This window comes from Nicotiana tabacum, chromosome 19, assembly GCF_000715075.1.
Source record: "Nicotiana tabacum cultivar K326 chromosome 19, ASM71507v2, whole genome shotgun sequence".
In the NCBI taxonomy this organism is placed as follows: domain Eukaryota; kingdom Viridiplantae; phylum Streptophyta; class Magnoliopsida; order Solanales; family Solanaceae; genus Nicotiana; species Nicotiana tabacum.
This window is the reverse complement of record NC_134098.1, coordinates 151,614,668-151,630,712: the sequence shown is the minus strand read 5'-3', so window position 1 is coordinate 151,630,712 and position 16,045 is coordinate 151,614,668. Positions and strand designations below refer to the sequence as shown.

Here is a 16,045-nt window from a genome sequence, read left to right as displayed (position 1 = left end):
TAAGTCTCTCTACTTCTTAGTCTAAACACTGTAATCCTTAGTTTATCAGTGTCTCAAAAGATAGGAAGAATTAGAACACAAAAGAGAGTTGTGTCAAACATTAAGAATTCACTGTTGCCATTTTTCTTTGGTGGAGAACGAGTCAAAACCATATGTATTGTAATACTTTCAATATCTAAAGGGAACCCTTGTGACCCAAGGAAAACTGGATATAAGTACCACAACAGTACCGAACCAGTATAAAATTATTATGTATTATTTACTTTTTAATTACTGTTATCTTTCATTCTGCATTGTGTTTAGTCAACTAAAATCATTGTTAGTCGACTAATTTTTAATAAACCACAATTCACCCCCCCCCCCCCCCCCCCCCCCGTACTTTCAATTGGTATCAGAGCAAGGCTCACAATCTTTGCTTAACAGCTTGTGAGAAAAAGATCATGGGATCTAACACTGTTGTTGGTGCTCTATTTCAAGAAGGAACCTCTCAGTTTCGACCTCCTTATTTCAATGGTCAGCACTTTTCTCACTGGAAAGTGCGCATGGAAACTTACACAGTGTCATATGACATCAAAGTTTGGTGTGTGATCAAAAAAGGAAATCTTCCAATCCCTCCTAAGAAGGATGCAAATGGTCAAGTCATCGTATCAACTGATCCTCTGGACTTGGATGATTACACTGATGAACAAGCTGCTGTCATAACTGTAAATGCCAATGTAAAAAATCTATTGTACAATGCTATCAGTGGAGAAGAGTATGAAAAGATATCAAGTTGTGAAATGGCTTACTTACGAAGGAACCAACAAAGTGAAAGAAACTAGGATAAATCTTCTGGTTCGGGACTACGAGTTATTTCAAATGAAGGATGGAGAATCAGTGGAAGAGAAATTCTCCAGATTTAGCAAAATTCGTGGAGATCTGAAATCTTTTGGTAGACATATCAATAGTGCTGAACAGGTTAGAAAGATTCTCAGGAGCTTACCTACCATTTGGCAGCCAAAAGTTATCGCCTTGGAATATCAAGATGTAGACAAAATATCCTATGATAAACTCATAGGTGATCTAATTGCTTTTGAGAAAACTCACTTGGATAGAAAAATTCAAGATAAGAAGAAAAATGTTGTTTTTAAGGCAACTGTGGCTGAACTAGAAAATGAAGAGGAAGAAGAAGGAGGAGAACAAGACGAAAACATTGCCATGCTCTCTCGAATTGTAACAAGCATGATGAGGAAAAACATGAATAGCAGAAGAGGGAAGCCTAACTTCAAGAAAGGAAGTGTTGCACCCTATATTTTCGTACGTAAGACTGTGTCGTGAGCAAACTAATGTAGGACCCAAAAATGAGATCATCTTTGAAAATATATAAATCAAGTTAATCATATTACCTCGTAAGTTACAAATATTGAAGATCATGAACAACATGTACAAAGAGGGTTGGAAGGTTCAGAAGCTAAAGGAATTAAAGAAAATAATGTTTCGTCGAAAGCCGATAAGTTGGGAATGCTATAGCATGTACTTTTGGGGTGACATCAGGGTGTTTAACATGATAAGGAGGTTATGTTATGAGTTATATTATTCTTATGATAGTCGTGTGTTATTCTTTGAAGTCAAGCGAGTGGTGGAACAAAAGTCGATGAAAGTCATCACAAGTTACGTTCATAAATTTTACTAAAACTTTGGATCAAATGTAACTGCGATTTTCTCCTAATATACTTAGAGTTATGGGGTGTTCCGCCCATAAAATTAAATACTATGAGTCTACTTTCCAACACATCAAACCATTTGTAAATACGATATCGGAGTAAAGAGATATGGGCATTTTTGCAAGACTGTACAAACTATCACCTACTTGCTTAAACGAGAATCCAAAACTGGGCCAGTTCGGGTCGTTCAAAGAGGACTTTTTAAAGGACTATCCCCTACATATATTAGGATGATAATAGGGCAAAATAACCAGACTTAATCTCTGCGAAGCCTACTACGGCCTAGTATATGTAGCGAGCCTACTACGGCCAAGCAGTTACACGTACCGAGCCTTATAGGGCCGGCCATTTATTTTACTTACTTTATTGAAGGAATTGAGTCAGTATCAACAGGTAAGTATATCTCCAGATCATATTTGACTCCCAATTACTTCCAGTTATTATATTATCAGTTCAGTTTCAGTTTTCAGTTATGTTATTGCCTTACATACTCGGTACATTATTTCGTACTGACGTCCCTTTTCTAGGGACGCTGCATTTCATGCATGTAGGTTCAGATAGACATACGGGTAGACCTCCTCAGTAGGTGTTTCCATAGTTCAGCCTGATCGGTAAGCTCCACGTCCTTCAGAGTTATCGGGTCTAGGTTTTCGTGTACATCTTCTGTATGTATGTATATATGTTATGGGTAGGTCGGGGCCCTGTTCTGATCACAATACATCCATCAGTAGAGGCTTGTAGACATATCCTGTCAGTTAGTGCAGTGTGTTGGGCTTGTACGCCTGGTATGTATATTTTGGTGGTTTGTCGGTTGTAGTAATTATGACGGCCTTGTCGGCCCAACTTTATATTGATGTTTAGTCAGCACTAGTTTCCATTCAGTTTTATATTTTGCTTCGCAAATTGTCTTGCAAGGTGGCCCCATGGCCAAATTATGACATTATATGTTCAGAGTCCCTTAGTTGCAATTTGGTATGCTAGGTTAGGTGAGGCACCGGGTGCCGGTCTCGCTCCCAGGTTCGGGGTGTGACAAACTTGGTATCAGAGCAGTTATGTCCTAGGGAGTCTACAAGCCGTGTCTAGTAGGGTCTTGTTTATATATGTGTTATGCACCACATTATATAAGCAAGGAACTATAGGGCATTTAGGAGTTGGTTACCCTTCTTTCAAATCTAAATCGTGTTGTAGAACTGAGTTATAGGAAATTTGAGTTAAACTTACGTGTTGGTGTTTGCATACACAGATGACGGTGACTAGGAAGACTACGGCTAGCCAGAGGGGAGATACAATAACAGGTGAGGGGGCCAGTAGGGTACCCCCAGTAGATAGGTCCCAGTCTGAGGCCCAAGCGAGACCCCTACTGAGCCATTACCGGCTCCTCCACCACATGAGGAGATTCCTAGGGATACCGCACATCTAGTCCCCCCTCACTTCCACCAGATCAGTACTTGAGGAGTGCAGTGCATTTGTTGACACAATTGTTAGCTACCCAGCAACAAGGCATCAGCTAGTGCAGGATCTTCTGAGGGGTCTGGGAGTTCAAGGGTCCGAACGTTTAGTGCTTGAGTCCCCCATAGTTCACGGGGACAGATCAGATGGAGGTCCCAAAGGATTTCATAGATCAACTTCACAAGATCTTTCGGGTTATGCATGCCACAGAGAAAGAGGCAGTTGAGCTAGCAGCTTTTCGACTCCGAGATATAGCCATCCTTTGGTACGAGGGATGGGAGAGGTCCAGGGCACGTGATGCACCTCCAGCAAGTTGGGAGAATTTTTCAGATGCCTTCCTTACCCAGTACTTACCGCAGGAGATCCGACAGGCTCGGGTCGATCAGTTTCTAGCCCTCAAGCCGGGCAATATGAGTGTTCGAGAGTATAGTCTCCATTTTGACTCATTAACCAGATATGCACCATCCATAGTTGCTACTATACGTGACAGGATCCACAAGTTTATAGCAGGGTTAGCCCCAGAGTTGACTGAGGCATCTGCCACTGCTGCATTGCCTGATAATATGGATATCTCTCGATTCAGGCATTCGCTCAGAATATAGAAAGGGGTAGGCGTCGACAACAGGGTATAGAGAGGACTGAGCAAGGGCAGAATAAGAGGGTGAGATTTCCCAGGTCTCAGGAGCAGTCTCAGGGTAGTTATAGGCCCCAGTACTTTGGACGGCCACCTAGGCCTCCGCCACCTCAGTTACTGGGTTACATGTATGACCGCTATACTTAGTCAGGACCAGGTGAGAGCTCACGGGCGTCGATTTTGCAGCGACAGCGAGGTTCAAGGCAAATATGGTCATTTCCGCCGCGGTGTGACATCTGTGGTAGAAGACACTTGGGCCAATGCCGAGCAGGTTCTGATGCTTGTTATACATGTGGGCGTCCGAGGCATATGATGCGAGATTTCACAAATAGAGATTCTGGGGTATGGCACAACCAGCAAGTTCAGCAATAGGATCATCTATGTCCGTGCATCCTTCAGGGCGCGAGTCTCAGTCTTCAGCTGGTAGAGGTCGAGGCAGAGGTAGAGGCTCCAGTTCAGGTGTTAATCAGAATCGTATTTATGCTTTAGCGGGTCGACAGGACCAGGAGTCTTCACCAGACGTTGTGACAGGTATATTGACCATTTTCTCTCACGATGCTTATGCCTTGATAGACCTAGGATCTACTTTATCATATATTACCCCATTTGTCGCGGGGAAGTTTGGTATAGTGCCTGAAATACTAAGTAGTCCTTTTGCAGTATCTACACTGGTCGGAGAATCGATTATTGCTAGACGGGTTTACCGAGGTTGTACGATGACAGTTTGTAGTCGTTAGAACTCAGCTGACCTAGTTGAGCTAGAGATGATGGATTTTGATGCTATCATGGGCATAGACTGGTTGGCAGCTTGCTATGCCACAATTGATTGCCGAGCAAAGGCAGCCAGATTTCATTTTTTGGGTGAGGCAGTCCTTGAATGGGTAGGTAATACAGCGACACCCAGAGGTAGGTTTATTTCCTATCTGAAGGCGAGGAAAATTATTGCAAAAGAGTGCATTTATCATATTGTGCGAGTTAGAGATGCAGATGCTGAGATACCTACACTTCAGTCTATTCCCGTAGTCAAAGAGTATGCAGATGTGTTTCTAGATGAGCTTCCAGGTATTCCTCCAGAGTGAGAGATTTATTTTTGCATCGATTTTCTTCCAGGAACTCAACCAATATACATCCCTCCGTATAGAATGGCACCAGCCGAATTAAAGGGGTTAAAGGAGCAGTTAAAAGATTTGCTGGAGAAAGGTTTCATCAGGCCCAGTACCTCACCTTGGGGTGCACCGGTACTCTTTGTGCGGAAGAAAGACGGCTCGTTGAGGATGTGTATCGATTATAGGAAGCTAAACTAGGTAACTATTAAGAATAAGTATCCACTTCTAAGGATCGATGACTTGTTTGATTAGTTGCAGGGGGCTAGATTCTTTTCAAAGATAGATTTAAGATCGGGATACCACCAGGTCAGAGTTCGGGAGAAAGATATTCCGAAGAAATCCTTCAGGACCCGAGATGGCTACTTCGAGTTCCTTGTCATGTCCTTCGGGTTGACGAATGCACCCGTCGTATTTATGGACTTGATGAATAGCCTATTCCGGTCATTTTTAGATCTGTTCATGATAGTATTTATTGATGATATTCTGGTCTATTCAAGTTTAGAGGATGAGCATGTGGACCACTTGCGAGTGGTACTCCAAACCCTCCGTGATCGTAAGTTGTATGCTAAGTTTTCTAACTGTGAGTTCTGGTTGAAGTCTGTAGCATTCTTGGGGCATATTGTATCCGATGAAGGTATAAAGGTAGATACTCAAAAGATTGAGGCTGTGAAATCTTGGCCTAGACCTACCACTTCGACACAGGTTCGTAGCTTTCTAGGCTTACCAGGATACTACCGGAGGTTCGTAGAGGGTTTTTCTTCCCTTTCAGCACCATTGATGAAGTTGACGCAGAAATCAACTAACTTTTAGTGGACGGAGGCTTGCGAGCGGAGTTTCCAAAAGCTTAAGAACAGGTTGACCTCAGCGCCAGTTTTATCACTTCCAGAGGGTCCAGAGAGTTATGTCGTGTATTGTGATGCCTCAGGTGTCGGGTTAGGATGTTTCCTAATGCAATATGGGAAGGTAATTGCGTATGCTTCAAGGCGGTTAAGGAAGCACGAGAAGAATTATCTAACACACGACCTCGAGTTAGTTGCGGTTGTCCATGCACTTAAGATATGGCGGCATTATTTATATGATGTTCATGTTGATATATTTGTAGATCATAAAAGTCTGCAATATATATTCAAGCAAAAAGAGTTGAATTTGTGACAGAGGCGATGGCTTGAGTTATTGAAAGATTACGATGTTAACATTCTCTACCATCCATGGGAAGCTAATGTTGTAGCAGACGCCTTAAGTCGCCGATCTATGGGTAGCTTAGCACATGTAAATGCCGAGAAAAGACAATTAACTAGAGAGATTCATCAATTGGCTTATTTGAGGGTTCAGTTAGTAGATTCTGATGATGGTGGAGTTATACTCCAAAACACTGCAAAATCATCTCTCATAGCTGAAGCCAAGGAAAGGTAGTACGAGGACCCAGAGTTGGTCGAGTTGAGCGAACGAGTTCCGCAGTAGAAGAATCCATTGTTAGAGCTCAAGGGAGATGGGGTTATCAGATATAGGGGTCATCTGTGTGTTCCAGATGTAGCAGGGCTACGAGACAGGATTATGTCAGAGGCACATTATTCATGGTACTCCATTCATCCTGAGTGGACGAAGATGTATTATGACATTAAGGATGTATATTGGTGGAACGATATGAAGAAAAACATTGTTAAGTTTGTCGCCCAGTGTCCTAGTTACCAGCAGGTGAAGGCAGAGCATCAGAAGCCTGGAGGGCTAATGCAGACTATAGAGCTCCCTACATGGAAATGGGAGGCGATAAACATGGACTTTGTCACGGGTTTACCTCGTTCTCATCGTAAGTTCGATTCTATATGGGTGATAGTCGATAGGCTCACAAAATCAGCTCATTTCCTACCGGTCAGATCTACATATACAACAGAAGATTATGCAAAGTTATATATTAAGGAGATAGTGCGGCTACACAGAGTACCAGTATCTATTATATCTGACCTTGGGGCCCAGTTTACAGCACATTTTTGGAGGTCATTTCAGAGAGGTCTAGGGACTCAGGTGAATCTCAGCACAACTTTTCATCCACAGACTGATGGACAAGCCGAGCGCACAATTCAGACGCTCGAGGATATGTTATGAGCATGTGTGTTGGATTTTAAAAGAAGTTGGGATGAACATCTACCTCTTATCGAGTTTGCATATAATAACAGTTACCACTCCAGTATCCAGATGGCTCCATACGAGGCTTTGTATGGGCGTAAGTGCAGATCTCCTATAGGGTGGTTTGATGTTGGAGAATCTGGGTTACATGGGCCAGACCTGGTTCAACAGGCCATAGAGAAAGTAAAGCTTATCCGGGAGCGACTGTTGACAGCTCAGAGTCATCAGAAGTCATATTCTGACATGCGGCGACGAGACTTAGAGTTCAGGATTAATGACTGGGTATTCTTAAAGGTATCACCTATGAAGGGCGTGATGAGGTTTGGCAAGAAAGGCAAGCTTAGCCCACGGTATATTGGGCCTTATAGGATCATTCGGAGAGTGGGCCAAGTAGCTTATGAGTTAGAGTTGCCCTCAGAATTGGAGTCTGTCCATCCGATTTTTTCACGTATTTATGCTACGGAAGTGCATTGGCGATCCTACCAGAGTGGTGCCCACACATGATGTACAAATTATGGAGGACTTGTCATACGAGGAAATTTCAGTTGCCATCCTAGACCGACAAATCCGCAAGCTACGAAATAAGGAGGTAGCCTCCGTGAATGTTTTATGGAGAAGCAAGAATGGGGAAGAGAGGACATGGGAAGCGGAGGAAGAAATGAAGTATAAATACCCCCACTTATTTCAAACTGAAGATATGGCTCGAGATGGGATGCTACAGCACAACTCTATTCAGGCCAGTAGGTCATCATCAGGTAAGCTCTTATTTCCTGACTTTCAGTATTTATGATTTACGACTGTTTGAGGCAAAGTGTTGTTATTTATAGACATTGGCCATGTGTGGCATGCATAGTATGTTTTCTGGCTGCATGCAAGTTGGTTATTGTCTAGTGTACAGAGGAAACTCTGGCAAAACTTTTCCAAAGTCTCTAAAAGTAAACATTCGAGGACGAATGTTCCCAAGGGGGGAATGATGTTACACCCTATATTTTCGTACGTAAGACTGTGTCGTGAGCAAACTAATGTAGGACCCAAAAATGAGATAATCTTTGAAAATATATAAAGCAAGTTAATCATGTTACCTCGAAAGTTACAAATATTGAAGATCATGAACAACAAGTACAAAGAGTTTGGAAGGTTCAGAAGCTAAAGGAATTGAAGAAAATAATGTTTCGTCAAAAGCCGACAAGTTGGGAATGCTATAGCATGTACTTTTGGGGTGAGACCAGGGTGTTTAACATGATAAGGAGGTTATGTTATGATTTATGTTATTCTTATGATATTCGTGTGCTATGTTTTGAAGTCAAGCGAGTGGTGGAACAAAAGTCGATGAAAGTCATCACAAGTTACGTTCATAAGTTTTACTGAAACTTTGGATCAAATGTAACTGCGATTTTCTCCCAATATACTTAGAGTTATGGGGTGTTCCACCCATCAAATTAAAGACTATGAGTCTATTTTCCAATGCATCAAACTGTTTATAAATATAATATCGGAGTAGAGAGATATGGGTGTTTTTGCGAGACTGCATAGACTGTCACCTACTTGCTTAAACGAGAATTCAAACCTGGGCCAGTTCGGGTCGTTAAAAGAGGAATTTTTAAAGGCCTATACCCTACATATATTAGGATGATAATAGGGCAAAATAACCAGACTTAATCTCTGCAAAAATCCTTCCAAACATTTCCCACAAACCCCAATTGATTTTCTCTCCCTTTCAAGTTCTAATTGGAGGTAAAGCCTAGAGTTTGAAGAACCAAGATAGGAGCTGAGTTATCCAACAAATAAGGTAAGTTTACTTCTCTCTTTCATCCATTCTTTACTGCTGTAGATGCATAGCAAGTTGTTCTATATTTGTAAGAACTCACGGGACAGTGATCAGAAGCCGTGAGTTCGAGTTATTCACTTGTAGCGGACTATTTTGTGGATTGTTTTGTGGACTGTTTGGCGTTGCTGTTGGGCTGCGTGATTTACTATTGTTTTGTGGAGTTTTGGAGGAGGAAGGGTGTGGAGAAACACCACATAAATGCAGGATGTTGGGCTGGTCATTCGTCATAACATTTTTGGGTTGTTGACACTACTACGGTAGTCGTTTTGTGTATGAAGAGATTGGGGTGTGTTGGACTGTTTTGTAGTATTTTTTGGTGTACATAAGGTTGGGAAATAATGTATATATGTTGTTATGGTTGTTTTTGGTGTTGTTGGTGTTATCTTGAATTTGGAGGAAGTAAGGATTATTGGGGAGATGCTGTCCGTTTTAATACAAAATAAGCATGTCGATCGTTATGCGATAGTTGTACCTTTTATAACTTAATGATAGTATTATTATCGTTGTTGTAGATTAAGGTGAGAAGAGGCGAGTTCAACTTGGTGATTGGAAAGATTGTGATAAGGTATGTTAAGGCTAAGCCCTTCCTTCATTTTGGCATGATCTCGTAGCTACATGTGTTAATAATGAGACATAAAGAGAAGTTCGTATTCATAAATTTATTCACATTATTCTAGTCTCATAAGTTACAATATTATTCCTTATCGGGACTTCATATTCAGTTTAGTTTGTCTTTATTCAGTCAAGAGAGCAGAGGGTCTATATATATATATTATTACAGTATTTTCACCACCATCGAGCTATAATCGGTGGGCAGGCCCTATTGGGCAACCTCTGATCAGATGGTTAGTTAAATATACCGAGCCTATTGTGGCCGAGCGCCTATGAGCGAGCCCAGGATGGCCGAGATACAGAGCCTAGTATGGCCGAGTGCCTATGAGCGAGCCTACTACGGCCAAGCAGTTACACGTACCGAGCCTTATAGGGCCGGACATTTATTTTACTTACTTTATTAAAGGAGTTGAGTCAGTATCAATAGGTAAGTATATCTCCAGATCATCTTTGACTCCCAGTTACTTCCAGTTATTATATTATCAGTTCAGTTTCAGTTTTCAGTTATGTTATTGCCTTACATACTCGGTACATTATTTCGTACTGACGTCCCTTTTCTAGGGACGCTGCATTTCATGCATGCAGGTTCAGATAGACATACGGGTAGACCTCCTCAGTAGGTGTTTCCAGAGTTCAGCCTGATCGGTAAGCTCCACGTCCTTCAGAGTTATTGGGTCTAGGTTTTCGTGCACATCTTCTATATGTATGTATATATGTTATGGGTAGGTCGGGGCCGTGTCCCGATCACAATATATCCATCAGTAGAGGCTTGTAGACATAACTTGTTGGTTAGTACAGTATGTTGGGCTTGTAGGCCTGGTATGTATATTTTGGTGGTTTGTCAGTTGTAGTAGTTATGACGGCCTTGTCGGCCCAGCTTTATATTGATGTTTAGTCAGCACTAGTTTCCATTCAGCTTTATATTTTGCTTCGCAAATTGTCTTACAAGGTGGCCCCATGGCCAAATTATGACATTATATGTTCAGAGTCCCTTAGTCGCAATTTAGTACGCTAGGTTCGGTGAGGCACCGGGTGCCGGTCTCACTCTTAGGTTCGGAGTGTGACAGGAAGGATAAGCAATGAAGCTGATAAAAATGATGGAAGGTTCTACGAATGTGGAAAGTTTGGTCACATTCAAGCTGATTGTCCTAAACTAAAAAAGAAACCCAGCAGAAACATGCAAAAGAAGAAATCCTTCAAAACATGGAGTGATGAAGAAGAGTTTGATCATGAGAAAATTGCTAACATATGTTTCATGGCTATGAATGAAAATGAAGATTCAGGAGAACTTGGACTAATGGCAGACAACAATGATGAGGAAGACGACTCAAGAGAACTTGGTCTCATGGCGGACGAAGGAACTAGTGAGGTACGTACTCCCTTATGCTCTAATTGTTATGAACTCCAAGAATTTGTTAATATTGCTCTTGCAGATATAGAAAGAGTCGTGAATGAACTTAGAAGAATCAAGAGAGAAAAGAAAGACTAGGCCTTGAAACTAGAAGTATGTGAGATTGAGCATGATATGCTACATGATGAAGTAAATGAACTTCAACTTCAATTGAATGGATTTCAAAAATCCATGAGTCACAGCTCAGTCAAATCAAATCAGACTGTTCATCACAAACAGAAAATTCCTGCATGTTCCTTTTATGGTAAAAACAACCATTGTACTAACCAATGCAGGAACAGAATTAGAACAGAAAGAGGCTCTGGTAACTCTAACAGTCCATCATGTTTTTATTGTGGTAAAAGAGGTCATACCTCAAATCGTTGCAGGTTCAAAGATAACCAGAGATGGGTTTGGAGACCTAAATCTTCAAATCAAACTAACACTCATCATTCTAACCATTTAGGACCCAAGCAAGCTTGGGTATCAAAAAACAAGTAATTTTGTTTTGCAGGAACACCGCAAGAAGAATCGAAAAGGAAAATGGTATCTTGACAGCGCGTGTTCCAGACATATGACTGGTGACAAATAATTGTTCAAATCAGTCACCAAACTAGATGGAGGAACAATTACTTTTGGAGACAAATCCAAAGGATATGTAATTGGTGTAGGAAAAGTTCCTCTAAGCTCAACATGTGATGTAGATGAAGTCTACCTGATTGATGAACTTGGCTATAATCTTCTCAGCATTAGTCAACTATGTGACAACGACTATGAGGTTCGTTTTAAGAAACATGACTAGTTTATAGAAGATGAATCAGGTTCAACGAGAAAAGGGATACTACATCTCTACTATCAGGAGTGATCATGGAGGAGAATTTGAAAGTAGAGCTTTTGAAATTTTTTGCAACGATCAAGGAATCTCTCACAACTTCTCTTCACCAAGATCACCGCAGCAAAATGGAGTAGTAGAACATAAAAATAGAACTTTACAGGACATGGCAAGAACCATGATTATGGAAAACTCTCTACCTCATCATTTCTGGGCAGAAGCTGTGAGTACAGCATGCCACATCATCAACAGGTGTCTGATTCGACCAATTCTCAAAAAGACTCCTTATGAGCTGTGGAATGGTAAGAAACCAAATATCAGCTATTTTCACACTTTTGGATGCAAATGTTTTATCCACAATAATGGAAAGTGACAATTTGGGTAAGTTTGATCCTAAGAGTAATGAAGGTATATTTATTGGTTACTCTCCTTCAAGTAGAGCATATAGAGTCTACAATAAAAGAACTTTGTGCATTGAAGAATGTATTCATGTTGTTTTTGTTGATACTAACCCTCGCCTAAGGAATGAAAAAATTCCTGAAGATGAGGAAATTTTTTGTGTCCCTAAATCTGTTATTGTAGGAAAGGATCATCAAAATGAGTCAGTTGTTCAAAAGACTCAACCAGCTGAAATACCCACAGAAGATCTCGAACTGCCTCAAGCAGATCAGTCGACTACTGAAGAAAGAGAACCTCTCTCAAACACTCCAAATGAATGGAAAAGTGAACCGGGATATCCTCACAAATTCATTATAGGAGATCCACAAGAAGGAATCGACTATGATGAAACCTTTGTGCATGTAGCAAGACTTGAATCCATACGAATATTACTACTCACAAAGGATTCAAGCTATTTCAAATGGATGTTAAAAGTGCGTTCCTAAATGGCTACATCTCTGAAAAAGTATATGTGAAGCAACCACCCGGATTTGCAAGCGTCACATTTCCTAATCATGTATACAAGTTGACTAAAGCTTTGTACGGTCTCAAAAAAAACCTCGTGCATGGTATGAAAGGTTAAGTTCTTTTCTTCTAAATCAAGGGTTCAAAAAAGGTAATATCGATACAACTCTTTTTTATTAAGCACTCCAGTTCAGGTAATCTTATTACTCAAGTCTATGTAGATGATATTATTTTTGGCAGCCCTAACTCGGTTCTTTGTGAAGAATTTGCTCTTTCCATGAAAGGAGAATTTGAGATGAGTATGATGGGAGAACTGACTTTCTTTCTTGGTCTTCAAATCAAGCAGTCTACTAAGGGGATTTTCATTAGCCAAACCAAGTACACTAAGGAGCTTTTCAAAAAGTTTGGCATGGAAAATGCCAAGTCAATTGGCACTCCAATGAGTCCAACTACAATGCTCGATGAAGACAGCAATGGAAAAAAGGTTGATGAAATCATGTATAGAGGAATGATTGGATCTTTATTATATCTAACTGCTAGTCGAGCGGATATTATGTTTAGTGTGTGCAAATGTGCAAGATTTCAGTCGGCTCCTAAGGAATCCCATCTTTCTGTTGTTAAACAGATTATTAGATACTTAATTGGTACCTCTGAGCTAGGATTATGGTATGATCGTTCTAACAATTTTTCTCTAAAAGGCTTTTCAGATGCAGATTTTGCAGGTGACAAGATTTATAGAAAGAGCACTAGTGGGACATGTCAATTGATAGGAAATGCCTTAGTATCTTGGCATAGCAAGAAACACAATTGTGTTGCACTATCCACAACTGAGGCAGAATACTTAGCCGTTGGAAGTTGTTGCACACAAGTTCTATGGATTATGCATCAACTTCTCGACTATGATTTATCTCTTACATCCACTCCTATATTCTGTGATAATACCAATGCTATCTGTTTATCAAAAAATTCCATGCATCATTCTAGACCAAAGCATATAGAAATTAAACACCATTTTATCCGTGATCATGTTGCAAAAGGTGATATTGTTTTAGAATTTATTAGTACTGATTCTCAACTTGCTGATATTTTTACAAAACCACTTTTGGAAGAAAGATTTTGTCTACTCCGAAAAAGGATTGGCATTGTGCCAAATTTGTAAATCAAATATTTTACCATGCTTTTAAATATTTTACCTTGTTCTAAAATATTTTATTTCCTTAATTATGTGTGGCTTTATTAATTTTGTGTGTAAGTGTAACTATTGCCTTTTCTCAGTACCGCCAATCAGTCACTTCAGAAGCATCACTTCCTTCTGAACCTGCCCGTTCCTTTAACCAAGACGTCCCTTCGTTCCTCCCAAAAGCATCTATAAAACCCTTCCTTCTCCAGTACTCTCCTCATTCTCTTCAAAGCAATCATTCACACCATGGCCAAAAGAAATCCCTCATCTTCTGCTGCAACCAGACGCAATCGAAGATTTTAAAACCCCCTTAACACTGAAGAACCTATGGATGTGGAGTCGTCTATTGACTCAGATTTCCTCAGAACAGACAATGAAAGTAGTGAATCTTCTGAAAATCCTCCCATTAGTCAGAAAAAGGCCGACAAAAGACCAATGGATCAAACCCCCAAAAAGGCTGCATGCAAGAAAGGTAAAGTGGAGAACATGGAATTTGGTCCTGAGGATAAGTTAATCTTCTATGGTCCTAGCGAAAAAGCAAGGTTTGAATCCTACAAGTCAAAATCTATGGCTTATGGACGCTCTGTAAGTCTCTCTCTCATGAAAAATCTTCACTGTGATGTGACTGCTATTTTCGATTTTCAACACCTTTCCTCTCTATTTGATACCATTGGAAACTCTATTTATGAAGAACCAGTAAGGATGTTTTATGCAAACCTTTTTGTGAATGATAAAGATGACTTGGAATCTATGGTTTTAGGCACCATAATTGTTTTGGACTCTTATCAATTTGAAAATATTTTCTCTGCTAAGTTTAGTGAGTTTGATGTGTTTGTACAAAATTCGTGGCCCAAAGACTTTGAAGTTTCTTTTGATGAAGCAAAAACCTTTTTGTCTGATAATCCTCCTGACATTGGTCCCAAGAATCTTAAGTTTGAACATCGTGTCTTGGCCCATATGATTTCTACTACTCTCCTTCCCAGAACTGGGTCCCTTAGCTCTTTGTCCACTAGAGATGTTTTTGTCCTTTACTGTCTCGTTAACAATAAAAGACTTGATTGATTTGTGTGGATTCATCAATACATGCTTGAAAGCATCAGGGATATATCTTCTTCTGATGCATGTTTGCCCTATGGTCTTCTCATCTCACATGTTCTCGAGGTCATGAAGGTAGATTTGGCACCCTTTACATCCAAGCACATTACCAGCACTTATGATAAGACAACCTTCTCAATGATGGGTTACACCCTGGGTGATGATGGATGGGTGAAGCGCGCCAAAGTTGAAAGTATTCCAGTGCCAGTTGAAGTTCAAACTGAACAACCAGCATCTCAGCCGACTGCCTCTCAAAATCTTCAGCAAATTCAGCATTATCTAGATGCGGTAAAACTGCTACTAGTTGAGATGAAGGAACAGGTAGACAAAATCAGGGAGGTTACCAAGGATACAGGTACAGATGTGGCTAAACTCATGATGGATATGGGAGCCACACGGAGGCAAGGATCCAGGGCTTTCAATTCCATGAGTGAAAAGATGGACAAACTTGTCAAAGATGTTGAAAATTCCTATGACTCATTCTGCACCAAAGTGATCAACACTCTCAAGTACTTCCTAGGAAGAAGTTAATGAGACTCTATGTGATGGTGTTACAAACAATTTTTGTTGCTTTTTACTTATGCTTGCTTGTTGGTTTTTTTTTAAAACAATCGTTTGCTTAGGTCTGAACTAGCTAAGCCTCTGCTGAAGGCACTACTTTTGCTGCTCTAATCCCCTAACTAGTATGTATATTATTTCATATATTATTTATTCTGGTCGTTTTTCTTTCCTTTTTGATTGATGTCAAAGGGGAAGAAATATGTAGAGAAGTAAACACCTCAGCAGGAGAAACTCAGCACATCGGGAGACAATATTTATTCAATTATTCAGGGGGAGCAACATATAAAAAAAGGGAAGTCTCATAGTTTATGTTTACTTTATGTTTACTCTCTCTTGATTGTCATTATCAAAAAGCGGAGATTGTTAAATTTTAAAGTTTCAATGATGACAATTCCATCTTATGTTAGTTTGCAGGATTGCAGGATTCGAAACAAGCAAAAAGGAAAGAATGAGATGCTATCCAAAGATATGATTGATAAATTAATGGGCAAGAAAAATGGACTTCATTGCAGCACATTTATTAGACCTAAATCAAAGGAGTTCAGATTGCTAATCAAGGAAGCCTTCGCCAACAAATATTCTGTATCCAAAAATAAGCTCTCAATCAAGGCCTGAATAACTCCTCAAT

At 40.3% G+C, this 16,045-nt stretch overlaps 1 protein-coding gene across 1 annotated transcript; it reads left to right on the top strand.

Moving 5' to 3' along the window:
* Positions 1-858: 858 nt before the first annotated feature.
* Positions 859-11,648, top strand: LOC142173791 (uncharacterized). The gene is made up of 4 exons (XM_075239444.1): positions 859-1,300; positions 10,524-10,825; positions 11,361-11,427; positions 11,518-11,648. Exons 1-4 carry the CDS (start codon positions 859-861, stop codon positions 11,646-11,648), a joined length of 942 nt encoding a protein of 313 aa, XP_075095545.1.
* Positions 11,649-16,045: the final 4,397 nt, after the last annotated feature.

Bases quoted from the DNA above. Each gene is read 5' to 3' on its own strand.
- LOC142173791 (XM_075239444.1), top strand. From the start codon at position 859: ATGAAGGATGGAGAATCAGTGGAAGAGAAATTCTCCAGATTTAGCAAA. The intron at 10,826-11,360 runs GTACGTACTCCC...TTTGTTTTGCAG, and splicing joins CGGACGAAGGAACTAGTGAG to GAACACCGCAAGAAGAATCG. The intron at 11,428-11,517 runs GTGACAAATAAT...TAATTGGTGTAG, and splicing joins GTGTTCCAGACATATGACTG to GAAAAGTTCCTCTAAGCTCA.